General features: G+C 45.1%; 1 protein-coding gene across 2 annotated transcripts in view; it reads left to right on the forward strand.

Moving 5' to 3' along the window:
- The window catches only part of EFCC1 (EF-hand and coiled-coil domain containing 1), a 53,698-nt gene extending 38,937 nt beyond the window's left edge, over positions 1-14,761 (forward strand). The window contains exons 4-8 of one of the 2 annotated variants that reach the window (XM_032699318.1): positions 93-225; positions 974-1,145; positions 5,823-5,981; positions 8,391-8,460; positions 9,941-14,761. In XM_032699318.1, the coding sequence (XP_032555209.1) occupies positions 93-225; positions 974-1,145; positions 5,823-5,981; positions 8,391-8,460; positions 9,941-10,074 (668 nt within the window). In that variant the 3' untranslated portion in view covers positions 10,075-14,761. The remainder of the gene's footprint in view (positions 1-92; positions 226-973; positions 1,146-5,822; positions 5,982-8,390; positions 8,461-9,940) is intronic. The other variant, XM_032699319.1, reaches the window with a different exon arrangement.
- Positions 14,762-15,769: the final 1,008 nt, after the last annotated feature.

A 15,769-nucleotide genomic window follows, 5' to 3' on the forward strand; every position in this document is an offset into this window, starting at 1 on the left:
CGTGTCCCACAGAGGATGAGGGTTGTTGTATCCCAGCACAGGATCAGGGGTTGTTGTGTCCCACAGAGGATGAGGGTTGTTGTGTCCCACAGAGGATCAGCTGTTCCGCTCTGTGGAGGGCCAGGCTGCCTCTGATGAGGAGGAGGAGAAGTGGGCAGGGGACCAGGCCCCCCAGCTGGGCCACGGGAAGAAAACACTATCCAAGCTCCCTTGCTGCAGCAGTGGGTAAGTGTAATTCATTAATTGGTGCTATTTGAACCCCTTGCAAAGACAATGTCGTGACCTGAAGGTCCCGTGGCTTCAGGCAGAAGCAGCACTGCTATGTGGCAAAGTCAAGCAGAGCCTTTTGCCCCTCCTTTGTTGTTCATGGGGAACAACAATCCTGGATGCTCCTACTGAGCCCTCCCCGGTGTCAGCTGGGCACTCATTTGGGATCTGTTCTGCCAAAAATTCTGCAGGAAAACTGGCTTTTACAGCCATGGAGCTTCACTGAGAGGTTTTAACAGAATCCCAGAATATGCTGAGCTGAAAAGGACCCACAAGGATCATCCAGTCCAACCCCTGGCCCTGCCCAGGCCCATCCCCAACAGTCACCCTCTGTGCCCCAGAGGATCAGCCAAACCCTCCTGGAGCTCTGGCAGCCTTGGGGCTGTGCCCACTGCCCTGGGGAGCCTGGGCAGTGCCCAACCAGCCTCTGGGGGAAGAACCTTTTGCTGAGATCCAACCTGAGCCTGCCCTGACACAGCTCCAGCCATTCCCTGGCTGCTGTCCCTGGTCCCCCAGAGCAGAGCTCAGTCCCTGCCCCTCCTCTGCCCCTGCCCAGGCAGTTGGAACTGCAGTGAGGTCTCCCCTCAGTCTCCTCTGCTCTGGCTGAACACACCAAGTGCCCTCAGTGTCCTCACATGACTTCAAATCAAGGCCCTTCCCCATCTTCACTGGTGTCACTAACCTTCTGTTTTTAATGCACATATAGGTGTGATGAAAAGACCTGGAAAAAGCTGATGTCTTACTTGGAGAGCAGCAGCACTGCTGGCTGTGAGACTGACATGGCCCCTGCAGAGCCCCCCGAGAGGCTCCCACAGCTCCCAGGGCAGCTGGAGCTCAGGGGCCATGGAGGGGAAAAACTGGAACCAGACATGGAAGAGGTAATGAGTGTGAAAGAGTTATTTATGTCTCTTTAAGTAGCTGAATTTTTGTATATCTGTATTTATTCTGGTCGTTCTGTTCTCTCTTGCTGGTGTTTCTCACCGTGCCACTGGTTCATCAGCTCAAACCTCTCACACTTCCCTCTCGCACTGCATTTGTGGTTTGGTTCCTACCTGAAGCTGCCTTTGGAGGATGAGATGTGCCCCAGGCACAGTCAGACACAGGTTCTGCAAACCCTGTCCATCAGGTACCTGCTTTGGTGTGTTCCCTGAGGGCTGGGGCTGCTCCCCTGCAGACAGAAGAGCTGCACCCCAGCACAGAAGGAAGCTTTGTGTTGCTCTAAGGAATATTGCAGGGGTAAATTGTCACTGACTACTGAAAATTGGGTAGGACACAAGTAGGATTTTATTCTGGTTTTAATTTTTTCCCCTCACAAATAAACTCATTTAGTCAAGGGAGAAAATAGCTTCTGCTGAAGACAGGGTGTTGACCCGGGGATAATGGATGGAGAAAACATGAGTGAGTTCTGAAAATAAAGTGATATGCTGCCAAGGGTAGTGTTGCAGAGAAATGGCAATTATTTTCTATAAATGCTTGCACACAAACTGCCAGCTTAATTAAAAAGACAATTAGTTTGTGACCTGCCATACAGGGTCAAATGAAAAGTTCATCCCAACATCATGCACCTGCAGTTGCTCAGAGAAAAGCAAAGAGAAGCAGTGCAGAGGATGCTCCCAAGGGTGGTCTGGGGACAGACACATCCTGAGCTGGGTGTTGGATGGAGCACCATGTTTAATGGCCAGGGTTGGAGCTGTTTACCATAGATTTACCCTCCCTTGCCTTAGAGCTGGCTATGCTTTTGGTATCTCAGGGCAAGGTTTTGAGGATTTGTTTTTGTTGGCTTTAAATCTGCTGTCTGAGCATCCACCATCACCTTGGTTTTGTACTTGGGAACCAGCAAATAATCTTTCCCTCATCGTTTTGCAGACTACCAGAACTACTCCCTCAGTTATCACCATTCCTAATCTGCCTTGGCAGAGAAACCTTTACCTACTTCTGTTATTCTATTTGATTCTCCCATGTGCTTTCCAAGCTCTATTACTCTTTTTTGAGTGAGAACAGAAGTTGTATTTAGTATTCCAATGCACTGGCTGCTGAGCTGTGTTCAGGAGGTTGCAGCCCCTCTGGATCTCCTTCCCAACATCACTGCATTCCTGCAATGCAGGTGTGCCTTTCCTACCTGCCTCACTTTGCAGTATTGACACAGAATTTCATCTGATCTTTTATTGCCCAGAGCTATTCCATATTCATTAACTCCTTCTCTAATTCTTTACAGGCAGCTTTGGTTTTGATTGCCCCCCAGAAAATTGTATTGACAGCAAACTTAACCACTTTGACATTCACCTTTTTAATTTATGAATATGCTGAACAGCTCAGGTCTTAGCCCAGCTCCTTGTGAGACCCTGAGAATTATCATGCAACCCTCAGTCCTGGTCTCTGTGCTCCGCCCATCGTTTAACCAGCCCTAAGTCTGGCAGGATCTGTGCTACTGCCCCGTGACAATTAATACTTTATTTCTTTTTTTTAGTCTTTCGTGATGAATCTTATCCAAAGCTTTTTGCAGATTTGAAACACACCCTATCAACTGAGTTAACATTATTCATACATATTCATAAACCCTTCCAAAGAAATCTAATAGATTCTTCGCTATGTTCTTCTGTGGATTCACCAAGTGCCTCCTCCATTCCTATCATTTTGCCTGACAGATTTACTGATTTGAGGGGATTTGCTGTTCCTCAGACCATCTCTGCACCATCCCAAGAACTGGTGCTCCATTTGCCACTCTCCAATCCTCTGAGGGGGAGACAGGATTTAGAAGATAAATTGCACAGCACAGTTCAGCACTTCATTCTGTCCTTCTGCCACTGTTTTCTGCCCATTTTGAAAATGTTTCTTAGGTTCATTGCTTGTAAAAATGGCTCTGATTGAGAGTCTCCTCAACTTCTGTGCAAAGCACAATAGAAAGATTTTATCTTACATTCCTTAGGAGATTTTTTCATACTAACTATTAATTTTCCTAAACTTATTTGTACACACTACTCCAGAGCTCAGATTTGCCCTGTGGCATTCCCCCCTTTTAGAAGAGGGTTGGATACCAGCAGCTGACTTCTCCTCAAAGCTGGGGTTTGGCAAAACAATATTTGCATTTCACAAACAAGGCTCAGATCCCAAACCAGGCTTTGCTGAGGGACATGGACAGAGCTAAGAACAAACCTATTCCTCTGAGCCCTGTGGCTTAACTACTGACCATCCTGACCCCCTCAGGATCCAGGTTTTAAAAGCAGGTTTTGCTTAATTATTTTCATTATCTTAATACAAGTGTTGAGGTGACATCAGGTGCTAGATGTAACCTCGCTGGGGAGAACACGTTGGGAGAATGTTTTAATAGTGCACTGAGCTACCTCCTCCAAGCATTTAAAGACTAACATTGTGTACCCATGTGTGTCAATTAAACACAGGCATCAGGAAATCAGCAGCCTTATAGGTGGTCAGGTGGCTGCCAAGGTGTAATTGCTGGGAAAAGCAGTTTATGAGCTACAGCACAGGAAGCACAGGTACAACGGGTGTGTAGGAACAGTGAAAATGAAGAGGAAGAAGAGGCAGCAGCAACAAGAACAAATGCTGTCCTTTTTCCCTCTGCTATTTGATATGACACTGCCTTGTCATATCAGCTTCCTGTGGCTGTAGAATCACAGAATAGAACGAAAGAATCATTTAGATTGGAAAACCCCTGTAAAACCATCGAGTCCAACCATCCCCCAGCACTACCAAGGCCACCACTAACCCGTGTCCCCAGGTGCCACATCCACACAGCTTTTAAATTTCTGCAGGGATGGGGACTCCACCACTGCCCTGGACAGCTGTGCCAGGGCTGGACAGCCCTATCCTTGAAGAAATTTTCCCAATATCCAATCTAAACCTCCCTTGGTGCAACTTGAGGCCATTTCCATGTTACCTGGGAGAAGAGACTGACCCCCCCCACTAAAACCTGCAAAAGGTACCCATCAAGAGCAGTAAGGTCTCCCCTGAGCCTCCTTTGCTGCTCCAGCCCAGTTCCCTGGGCTGCTCCTCCTGAGGTTTGTGCTCCAGCCCCTTCCCGGGTGGTGTTTACGGAGCACAGACAATCTGCACTGTGACAAGGGAAAGCACACATTTAATTCACTCCTCTGAAGGGGGTGCTCAGACAGGGCTGCTGAAATCACCCCTTGGCAGATGGGCCAGAGGAAGGGCTCCAAACCTCTGGATCACTCCCAAGGAGCTCCAGTGCTCCCAGGGCACAGAGAGGGCAGGGGGAGCTAATGGAACAGGCTGATCTCCATCTGATGGGGGAATAAGTGCCAATTAACACACACCATCAGCACTGTCAGAGACTAAAATTACCTTCTAGAAGGCTTGATGTGGATGAGGGATTATTTTCTTTTTCACTCGGATGACACTTGTGTTTTAGGGAACTGAAGTTCCTTCTCATCTATTAAAATTCATTAGGATACAACGTACACACACACACGCACAAATGTACTCTCTCCCTATTTCTAAGCCTACAAGGAAGATAAAAGATGACATCAAAAAGGGATTATCAAAGCCAGCACACTTGGCATTTACCCTACATGATTTTTTTTCTCAGTGTAAAATTAATAAATATATGTAGATTGTGTTTGCAACAAGAAACTACAAAAAAGGGTGTGATTTTAGAATCAGGCACAATAATGATTGGTAGGTTTACTTTTATTAACAAACCTGAAATCTCTCAGTGCTCTCAACGATTTAAAATTAATAATTTAAGTGCTATATTTTTCAAATAATGCTTTTCAGGCTCTTTTTAGCAATTTGGCCGTGTGTCTGCAACAGGCCTGCGTCTGTGACAGACAAAAGTATTTACTGTTGCAAGTGGTGTGGCAGCTTTGTAGTTCAAAATATGTCACTTAGATTTTTACATTGAAAGAAAAAGCAAGCCTGAACATTTTTTCACAGAGAGGTCTGAGACAACTGACAGGTCAGTTCAGCTTTGGAAGGTCCAGGTCTGAGGAGACTCCTCTTGCCCAGAATTTCTGAAGTGTCCAAGTCTTGTTGAATCTGGACTTCTCTGTGCTCAGCTGCAAATTACCACTGGGCCAAGCACAAGTTGCCAGTGTTTAGCAGAGCCAAAATCTTTTTTTTTTTTCCTTAAGACACTTCTTTTTTCTTCTTTTACCAAAATACTTTAAAGACATTAGCTAATTAATTACCTTCTTGTTTCACTGAATGTAATTGCCATGTGGGAGTTGCAAGACAAAGATACAATAACCTTGGTGAGGGCACACAAGTTGGTTGTGCTTTATGGAGGACAAGGGGAATGAAAACAATTAGGAAGCTGAAATAGCAGTGGTAGTATTTAAAACTCCTGAATGATCTGCCCACACCCAGTGTTGAGTGAACTGCTACTGTGCACAAGAGCAAAGTATCCATTTCCCAGCAACTCCTGATTTCTGGGGGATGTTAAAGGAATGTCCTTCCTTTCAAGACACTCTTCTGGAGTGAATTGGCACTTACCACACAGAGGGGGAAACTCAGCTTTGCAGTTCTTGGGCAAGAAAGGAAAAGCTCCAGTGCTTTCAATTGCTTGTGTCCTTGTCCAGGTGACAGGGCCACTGCTGGGGGAGCTGCAGCAGAAGGTGGAAGAGGCTGAGCTGCTGAAGATGGAGCTGCAGATGCTGGAGACGGAGAGAGTGAGGCTGTCGCTGGTGGAAGAAAAGCTCATGGATGTTTTACAGCTTCTTCAACAGCTCCGAGACTTGGTATGGCAAGAAAGCAGTTCTGAGACTTAAAACTGAGGTTTATAGTGTCCTTAGAACTGCTTTTTATAGTGCCCTTCCCAAACTAAAAAGTATGTTCATCCCTTCTATTAAGAGCAAAATCCTTTACACCAGGACATGTTCTTACATGTGTTTGCCCTGGGAAGTGCCTGGTGATTGCAGAAAGCTAGGGCTGACTTTCTAAGACAAGCCCCAATATCTCCTTGAAGCTGAATCTCAAGGCTTGTTACCCTCTATACAAATATTTAGAGGAAATGAGGAAAACAAAAAAGTGAGGAATCAAATTCTAACAGGTTTATTTTTCCTTCTAGAACAGGACCTTTGTTTAACTGCATCCTAATGTAAGACTGAGTCAGTATTAAAGAGATAAAACCCCCTTTTATATATCAACGAGGTATTTTTTGAACAAAGTTTCTTACCCAATTAATAATCCAAACATGAACTTACCAAAACTGATGCAATAACACCTCAGAAGTACATGGCCAGTACAGCAGTTCAGCCCTTTAGAAGAGAAGTTTAAATCTCCTGCATGAGACTGATAATGGTTAAGGCTCACCCAAAGAGAGGAAAATTGGATAATCTGCAGGACACTGAGTGTGTTGGGAGCTGCACCGTAGTGCCACAAACTGACTCCTTGGATAATCAATTCTGAGCAGAGCTCTGCCCAGTCTGTGTGAGGTGAGAATGGTTCCTCAGACCATCACTTTACTTTGAGGTACATTAATATTCCACTGATGAATCCAAGGAACAAGTGCAATCCCTCATCATTTTGTCACTTTAGCACTTGACATGGAAATTCTACTTTCATACTGCAAGTCTGACACGTGTGTCACTAAGAATCCAGTGAAGGATTAAACTAGTGAAGACTATGACTGGCAACAAGCATAATAACCTTTTGTGTCAGGCCTTCAACTTGTCATTCACTGGTCAGTTGTAATATTACAAATCATCTCTGCTCAGGGGACAGCCCATCACACAACATGCCCTATCTCAGTGATAGCAGCACCCACTGCTAACCCCTGCTGGCAAGGTGCTGTGTGCTGCCGGCTCCCACAGCACCCCACAGGATGGTGCTGGCAGCCACCATGGTCACTCACAGCATCCCCAGGGGAGTTAATAAGAATCCCCTGCCCCTGATGGGATGTACTTCAGACAAAAGAAAGCTTATCCATCAGAACCTGCGGGTTTAGGTGTCACTTCCCCACCATATTCACCTTCATGTTTTGAATATCCCAAGCCCCTCCCTTGCAGCAGGAGGTGCCACAAGCACTGACTGTCCCGAGGGACACACAGCTCTGGTGGGACTGTTGAAGCTCCCCCTGTGCTGCAGAGCCCACGTGTGAGCCCAGCCCGACACAGAGTGCCGTGCAGTGTGCCCAGCTCCCCGGGCAGATGGCACAGCACGGGTGGCAGTGAGCAGAGCCAGCGCTGCCTGGGCTGCAGGGCATGCAGCAGCTTTCTCCCAGAACTGCTCCCATCCATCTCCACTGCCTGGAGTTTGAACAGGAACGCCCTGTCCCTGCAGATCCAGGCTCTAATGAAGCTGGTTGCCAGCCCATCTCCCAGAAAGCACACAGCAGTGTCTCCACAGCACGTGAGGAGAGTCTGCTTTCCCAGGCACATGATGCAATGTCCTGTAGGGGCACGTGTCCCTATATAATAGGAAAATACACGCTCCTCGTGGGATGGTAAAACAAAGAGGTTTATTTCAAATTCGGCGCTTCCCTTTATACCCCGATATCATGTGACCTTCCTAACCAGCAGGGTTATCCATTTAGGCGCATGCTTCCTTGGGCTTCTCTGCCCCGGCACGTCCCCCGTGCCTTGGGTACGCCTCCTACAATGTCCCCGCAGATTTCTTGGGTAAAACTGCCACTGGAAAAGACCATCCAAATCCTAAGTAGTCTTTACGATGCTCTCACTTTGGCTAATATTTATTGAATCCCAGGGTGGCACTGCCCCTGACATACACAGCTTGTCTCCCAAGGGTCCAAGCAGCCCCTTTCTGCAATGACATCACCGGGTCCATCCGTTCTCATCCCACCCCAGGCCTGGCAGAGACTCAACAAACCCTGCTTGCATTTCTTGCCTTCTAGATTTCTTTAGACACAGCTCTGGAAAATTCTGTATTTTCCACTGAACAGTTGTTATTTCTCTTTTTGTACAGCCATATGAATGAACTGCAGCCCTCCACAAACTGCTATTATTTGAGCAGTGTCTAAGATAAAAATGCTTGAAAATAAAGCAAATATCAAGTCTTGTGTTACTCAGGACTCAGTTTCATTTTGATTCACTTTTCCAATGCAAATGCCCTGCACAGAGATTTTGTTGCATACATGTAAACTGGCATAGGACATATTTGTGCCATAACATTGTTTTGGTTTTTTACAGAACATCTCCAAGAGAGCCCTGGGGAAAATGTTGCTGAGCACTTTGGAATCCTGCCGTGCCCCTCAACCTGGTAAGCAAATAAATCATGTGTGAGGACCAAAAGGGTCCTTTTGGGAAAAATACCAGATAATACACTGATGAAGAAGAAAAAGATATTTCAAATACTGGGCTACAGGCTGGGGAGAATGAAGCACTATGCAAGGAGAGTACCTGTAGAAAGTGATGCTTTCTAGTCTGTGACACATTAAAAACATCCAGGGCACTTTTTTAGACAAATTTTAGACAGAATTTTGCCTTAGGAGAGCAACTCAGTACCCCACTAATGTTTGTAGAGCTTCACTGATATAAACAAGTGGAAAACATAACCAGGTATGTAAGGCAGCTATTTATGGGGTTTGCTGTCCCACTGTGTTGAATTCCTCTGCTGCCACACAAACCAGATACACAAATCAGAACAGTTCTGTACAGAAACCAGATCAAACCTGCACTCCTCTAATAATAACCTTTTGTGTTCCTCTTATGAAGATTAAACTTGAAGACTCTGTCCCTTGACAGAGCTCTGTTGTGCCAGAGCTGCCTTTGCAGGAGCCACACAGGGATCACAGCCCCGAGGTGGAGGTTTGATTACTTTGTTCCTGTTAGCAGAACATTTGTACTTACCTTCAAGAAATGAACATCCTGTACCAAGAACATGGCTTGGAGATGCTTTTAATAGGCAGGCAGGAGATTATAAAAGACCAGATAAGGCCTGGGGGGTTAGATTTGGAGAATTTTATTTACAGGGATTAGCAAACCCTCCTGGGTTTTGCAGTTTCAAAGCCATGTTGTTACTCCTGCCCAGAAATCCAGGGCACAGGTTGTGCTGTTCCAGCACAGAGAAAGCAATAAGAAGGCAAAGGCAGAGCTTTGTGGACTCCAGGACACCAACACGGAGGGGAACTGAGCTATAGGTCTGATGCTCTCCTGGTGAGAACAAAGAGGAGACTGTTTGTATCCACAGCACACAATGTCCAGAAGATCCTGCTCCTTACCCTGTACAGGAACATGGACTCCAAGTGATGCTGCTGAAACAAAGCTCCCCCCTCTGGAACAGCAGCACAGCTCAGCTCCTAAACCTCCAAGCGTGGCTCTCTGCCCACACTGCACCACCACTACCACGAACAGCTCTCTGCTTCCCTTGTCTGGCTCTGCACTTGACAGGAGTTAAGCAGCTCTCCTAAGTCTTTGTAATCAAACATCCTTCTCTGACCATCCAAGTGGACGGTTGAAATGGCAGCTCTCAATTGTGACATGAAATAATCTTTGTTCACACCATATAGGAGACCTCAGTGTGCAGAGTATGAAGCAAGAGAACTAGTAGAGAAAAGAGTCAAGCACAGTTTTGCTCTCATTTTTTAATGGACAGGAATTGATTATTTGGTAGCAAAATTTAAGACATTTTATGACAATTACTTGAAATGTCACCTGTGAAGAAAAGAGCTTGTTACGATTGTGAAACTCAACTTTCTGTCTTTGTTCAAATGGTAATGTTTGCAATTTTCTCTTGAAAGGCAAAGCCCATCTGTTTGAAGTCCTGGATACCCTTCAGCAGGAGCTGGCAGCCTGTGAACTCCTGCACCAGGAGCCTGTGGAGCAGGGGCAGAGCCCCCAGTCCCTGTCCAACGCCCTGGTGATCTCGTGCTGAGCCGCAGCACCAGCGACACTGCCCAGCCCAGCACCCCCTGGGCACCACAAGAGGGGGGACATTGGCCAGCTCAGCCACCCCACACTGCCCAAGAGCACCTGAGGGATCCAGCCCTGCCGTCCAAGCGGTGGTGCCCTGGGAAGGGCAGCATTCCCCTGGGAAGGGCAGCAGTTCCTCAGCTGATTCCCAGCCCTGTCTTGGTGGCGGTTCAGTGCCTGTCTCCATGGAACCTCCCCATCCCTGGAGGTGGCTCTGGGACTGTCCTGGTTCATCAAATAAAACTGTACCAGACACACTCACCTGACCACTGAGATTTCCAGCCCTGTGAGCTGGGCGCAGGTTTTAGCTTCTGTGACAGCCTGTGTTATCCCTGGCAAGGAAACAGCTTCCTGAATGTACCAGTGACAGTGACTGTGTTACAAACACACGCAGCAGTGGGGGCCAGTAGCACAAGTTTTAAGGGCTTTGTATTTCTGATTCAATTATTCACGTTATTTAACTCTGAAGTCAGATTTGTTATTGCTCTGCTGAATTTTGTATTTGCAATTGCAGAGATGCTTTAGAAATCTGCAACAGTCTCTCCTGACAATAGTCAGACTTTACATAAAAAGTCAAATTTAACTGCTTGAAAAACATCCAAAGCAATCTTGTTCCCAGGCTCTCAGGGAAAGGAAGGGTTGGAAAATTCCCTGTGCAACAGCTGTTGTCGTCGTGTTGGCAAAGACATGTGCGGGGCACAACTTGGTTCTCAAGTGTAATTTCTCTCAGTGCAACTGAACAGACACAAAGCCTGACCCCACATGCAGGAAAATTAGTGTCAAAAGCTGGGTCTAATCACAGTGCCACACAACGTTTTAACCAGCAATACAATAATTCCTGGGGACAAAAGTACAAAAATAGGTTGATTTCAAGATGCTTTTGCTGTTTCATTCAGCTGTCAAACACGGAAATTAAAGCAGCAGAGTTCCTAAATGATCCCACTGAATTTATGTTATTAAAGGATACACTGTAGATCATTTAAGAATGTGGAATGATTTGCCTGAGAGAATGCCACCCAGGAAATAAGACCATTCAACTGTGCCTGTATGATTTTCTCCCATGAAAGTGGTTTTATACAGGAGTAAGGTCCACAATGCAGTCTGGGGAATAAGAAGATTTCTATTCTTTCCCTTCAGAATACACTGTGTAGGTCACACACAACTCCATTAAAAATTGTGATACATCAGAGCTCTGTTGGCAACCAAAATTTGCATTATTTTCATTTTACAGAAGAAAAAAAAGGTGTTTTGCAAACAATGAAACAAACTCTATTCAATGGGGTTTTACCTGGTTGGGTGTTTGTGGTTTGGGTTTTTTGTAGTTTAACAGAGGAAGAATTTAAGAATAGATGTATATTGTTAATGTACATTTTTCATAAAGATAAATTAGAGAGGACATACATACATAGAGCAATATTTACCCTGTAAGAAACTGCCTACTAATATTAAATATATTACTAACATAATACCAGAGCATCACATACTATTACTTAGTATATACTAAAGAATATGCTCATATTATACACTACAAAACCCACCCCCTGAATGTGCAGCAGATAACAACTGAGATGAGCAGAAGTTAACTCCCTGCTTGGGTTCATTTTCTAAAAAACCAGAAGTGTCAGCTTATGTTTTGTGCAGGTCTCAGGCTTTCCCAGGAATATTGTGAGTCCAAAGAGAGAAAATGCCAGGAGATCATGAAATCAGCAGGATCTGTGTGCACAGATGAGACACCTCAGGAGCAGGATTATAGTGGCTGTGGATACTCCTGTGCTGCAGGACACTTCCACCCTGGAATTTGCAGTATTTCCTGGATCCACTCTCCACACGTGCATTTGTGTGATATACACTTATGCACACCTTGAAATTGCTGTGCTCACTGTACACTTTTAGCACACTTTTTAGTATCATTTCACCACTGAGTTCCCACTTCACTCTCTAAAGCATTTCTATAAACCCAGACAATTAATAAAGTAATGCCCTGATGCCAAACTGGGGGGGCAGCAAGATGGGCTGAGTTAGTGCTGCCCAGCTCATCCAAGCACCCAAACTGGAACTGGAAACCAGAACATGTCACTGCAAACCTGAACTGGTGTTGAGGGAGATGCAGTTGAGGTAAAAGGAAGCTTTTGTGAATAAATAAACGGCATTTCACTGACGCAAGAAGCAGCAAAATCCTATCTTGCTAAGTTAGCTTCAAATCCTGTAACACTATTATTTCTTTAAGAAATGCCTGTGTCAGAATAATTTGTGATACATCAGCATAAGCTGATTAACTTTTCAGTGATAAAAGCTGATTATTTTAACTCCAAAAAGTAATTCATATGGACCAAATCAGACTTGCACTTCTTCAGGATGGATCAAGAAACAGCCCTCAGCCAAATTCTTGCTGTAAGTCAGAGGCAATGCAAAGCATTTGAAAGACCTTACAATTGATTTTTTTTTTCTTATATCTCTTACCTTCATGTTTTGCCTTGAGCCTATCAGTAGTGTTGCTGAGGCTGCTAAATATTTCATACAACTCTCTATAAATATGTGATTTGAAATCAGTGGGACTGAGAAATTTCTAGCCCTACCTCAAAAGCAGGTGGGCTTCCATGGGGTGATGTACTGTGTGTACAGGGAACATCTACCCTGTTCGAACAGATTTGCTAAAAAAAAAAATCCCTATATGGCAAAACCTGAAAAGATAAAGCACAATCACAAGCCTTCTTTTTAAAAATTACAAGCACAAATTCAGTGTTTGAAATCTCTGCAAACACTTCGGTTTATTGTGTGTTTACAAAATGGTAACAAACGGCCACTTTCTTGCATCTTGGCTTCTCAGTAAGGAAAAAAACCATCCCAAGGAGAGTGCATGTGCTGTAAACCTGCTTTCCAGCTGCAGTTTGGGAGGGTTCCTCAGGGTTTGCCTCTGGAAGGGTCCTGTACTGCTTTTGCAGTTAAAAAACCAAGAGACATCTATAAAAGGGCAAAAGCAACCTAATTATGTTGGCTTTGAGCCTCTCTGGCTGAACTCTGGCGTGATACCACGACTGAGATTTTATCCCTCTCCATCATGCTCATTCCTCATTTCGGTAGATTTTTTCCTCAAGAAAAAATCCAACTTACAGAAAGGACAGTTTGTTTCCAGTTGTGTCTGCTGGAGACTCTGTAATGGAATTTACCCCAGCAAAAAGTCATTCCTCATCACCTCTTCTCTATGTCCTCTCCTGCAGAGCAATAAATCCCTCAGGCTGCCCAGTTTTGAAAGGCTGGTGTCCAGTCCTCCCCTAGATGAGCTGCCTGGGGTATTTTCAGCACCTTCACTCCTCCAGGTCTCAGAGAATGTGACTGCTCACAGGTCCCCTAAACCTGGTAGTCTATTCTCACAGAATTTACATTTCTTTACCCTTAACAGTTCAGCTCTAGGTCCCCACAAACTGGGGTCAAACTTGCTTTCCTACCAGTCACCATCTTCATTTATTAGTTTTCTATTAAAACTGCAAACTGGCCCTAAAAGGAAGCTGGGACATTTCCTCCACTATCTCCACTATGTTTCCACAAAAGCTCTCTGATGTGACTTCACTCTCCATCTCCCTCCCCTCCCAGTGCCCTCCTCACTTCCCCTTTGGCTGTTTCCCACTGGGATAACCTCAGGCTCTGCACACCTTTTACATTTTTCAAGAGGAGTTTCCTCTTCCCATTATTTTTTACCTTATATGAGCTATCAACTATTATTACATTGAAGCCCACCTGTTCTATAAAGTTATTCAATAATTACCCCTTTATTTGCTTTGGGGCTCTCTCTGGAGTGTTTGGCAGTGACCACTCAGCACAGATTAAGTGGAAATAAATGGGACAGTCACTGAATAACTTCATATGTCAGGAGTCCCACTGCAGCGATGGAAGGCAGTTTGGGTTAAGAAGAAGGGAACACTTTTAAACAGTGCTGCATAAAATAGAATTGCTTGGTATGAGCGAGTGACAATAAACTTGCCCAGCATGTGTGTGACACTTTGCATTACCAGCCTAAGGGGCTCTCTCAGACTTATAATTTCATGGAGTTTAAGGCACTGAATCCTTTAGTATTTGCATTATCTTATTTTCTTAAGAATTTTATGTATAATTCCACAAACTGTAAAACCTATAGAGTGTGTTTCTTAGTCTGAAATTCAATTTAAAACATCCTTATTTCCTTAATTACACTTTACTTTCAAGATACCAGGATTTGCAGAGTTCCTGTTTGGTTTCTATTCTACTTTTCTGTCTCTTCTTTTTGCTTCAGCATGCCAAAACAGCTCAACTTTATTTTGTCCCCTTGACTTTTTCAAATTACCATTTTTCCTTGAGGCTGAAAGCATCAGACACCACAGCTGGACTGAGGAGCTCAGATTCTTAGAAGAGCTCAGTTTAGCAAGGCCAAACCTCCTTGTTCTACGCAGCTCACTCACTTCTTCACTGAGAAACAAACTTCCCTAAGTGAGACTCACTTCTTAAATGGCATATTTTCCTAAAATGCTTGTGTTTTTCTAAACTGTAGCTATTTCAGACCCTGTCTGAAGAACTGCCTGCTCCTAGACTTAATCTCCCATCTATTTCCAGACTGTATTAACAGTAGAACAAAAGAAGAGAATGAAAAGCCTCAGAGGAAATTCTAGAATTCCTGGCTGGCATTTCAGACCCAGTCACCAGCCAGACAGCAAATTCATGACCAGTTTTCCTCCTGCCAGTACAACCATATTTTTGCCTGATGGAACTCACAAAAGGGGAGCAAAGTGGGCAAAGGTCTGGTTAAATTTCCACGTCTGCCAAAACCTGGAGCACAGAATACAGACAGCTGCTTAAGTTAAATAATAGCCTAGGAAATAAAAAAGAGTGAACTCAGCATGAAAAGAAGGCTTTGGGGAGACCTTGGAGCCCCTTCCAGTACCTAAAGGTCAGGGTTAGGATTAGCGTTAGGATTAGGGTTAGGGTTAGGGTTAGGGTTAGGGTTAGGGTTAGGATTAGGGTTAGGGTTAGGATTAGGATTAGGGTTAGGGTTACGGTTAGGGTTAGGATTAGGGTTAGGTTTAGGGTTGGGGTTAGCTGCAGGAGAGCTGGAGAGGGACTTTGGACAGGGGCCTGGAGAGACAGGACAAGCAGGGGTGGCTTTAAGATGAAAGGGAGTAGGATCAGATGGGATATTGGGAAGGAATTCTTGGCTGTGAGGGTGGGGAGGCCCTGGCACAGGTTGCCCAGAGAAGTAGTGGCTGCCCCATCCATGGAAGTGCCCCAGGTTGGACGGGGCTTGGAGCAACCTGGGCTAGTGGAAGATGTCCCTGCCCGTGGCAGGGGATGGAGTGGGATGATCATTAAGGTCCCTTCCCACCAAACCCTCCTGTGGTTCCCTGATTCTACGAATATAATGACTAGTCCTGTCCTGCTCAGTCACTGCAGCCTGTGAGCACTGTTCCTACTCAGGGTGTAACTTTACTGCAACCTTATTTCAGGGGGTCAGCAGCACAGGCTCTGCCCCCAGGCAGCTTTCCCTGCATGACAGTGGATGGGCTTCGACCCCTCAGTTCCCATATTCCCTGGGATGGTTTGGAGGAATAGTGCTTTTGCAAGCACAAAACAAATTACATTACAAACTACTGGTTTATGACTCTGCCTCAAAGAACTATAACTTATCTTTG

The sequence above is a fragment of the Chiroxiphia lanceolata genome, chromosome 11 (assembly GCF_009829145.1).
Source record: "Chiroxiphia lanceolata isolate bChiLan1 chromosome 11, bChiLan1.pri, whole genome shotgun sequence".
Lineage (NCBI taxonomy): Eukaryota > Metazoa > Chordata > Aves > Passeriformes > Pipridae > Chiroxiphia > Chiroxiphia lanceolata.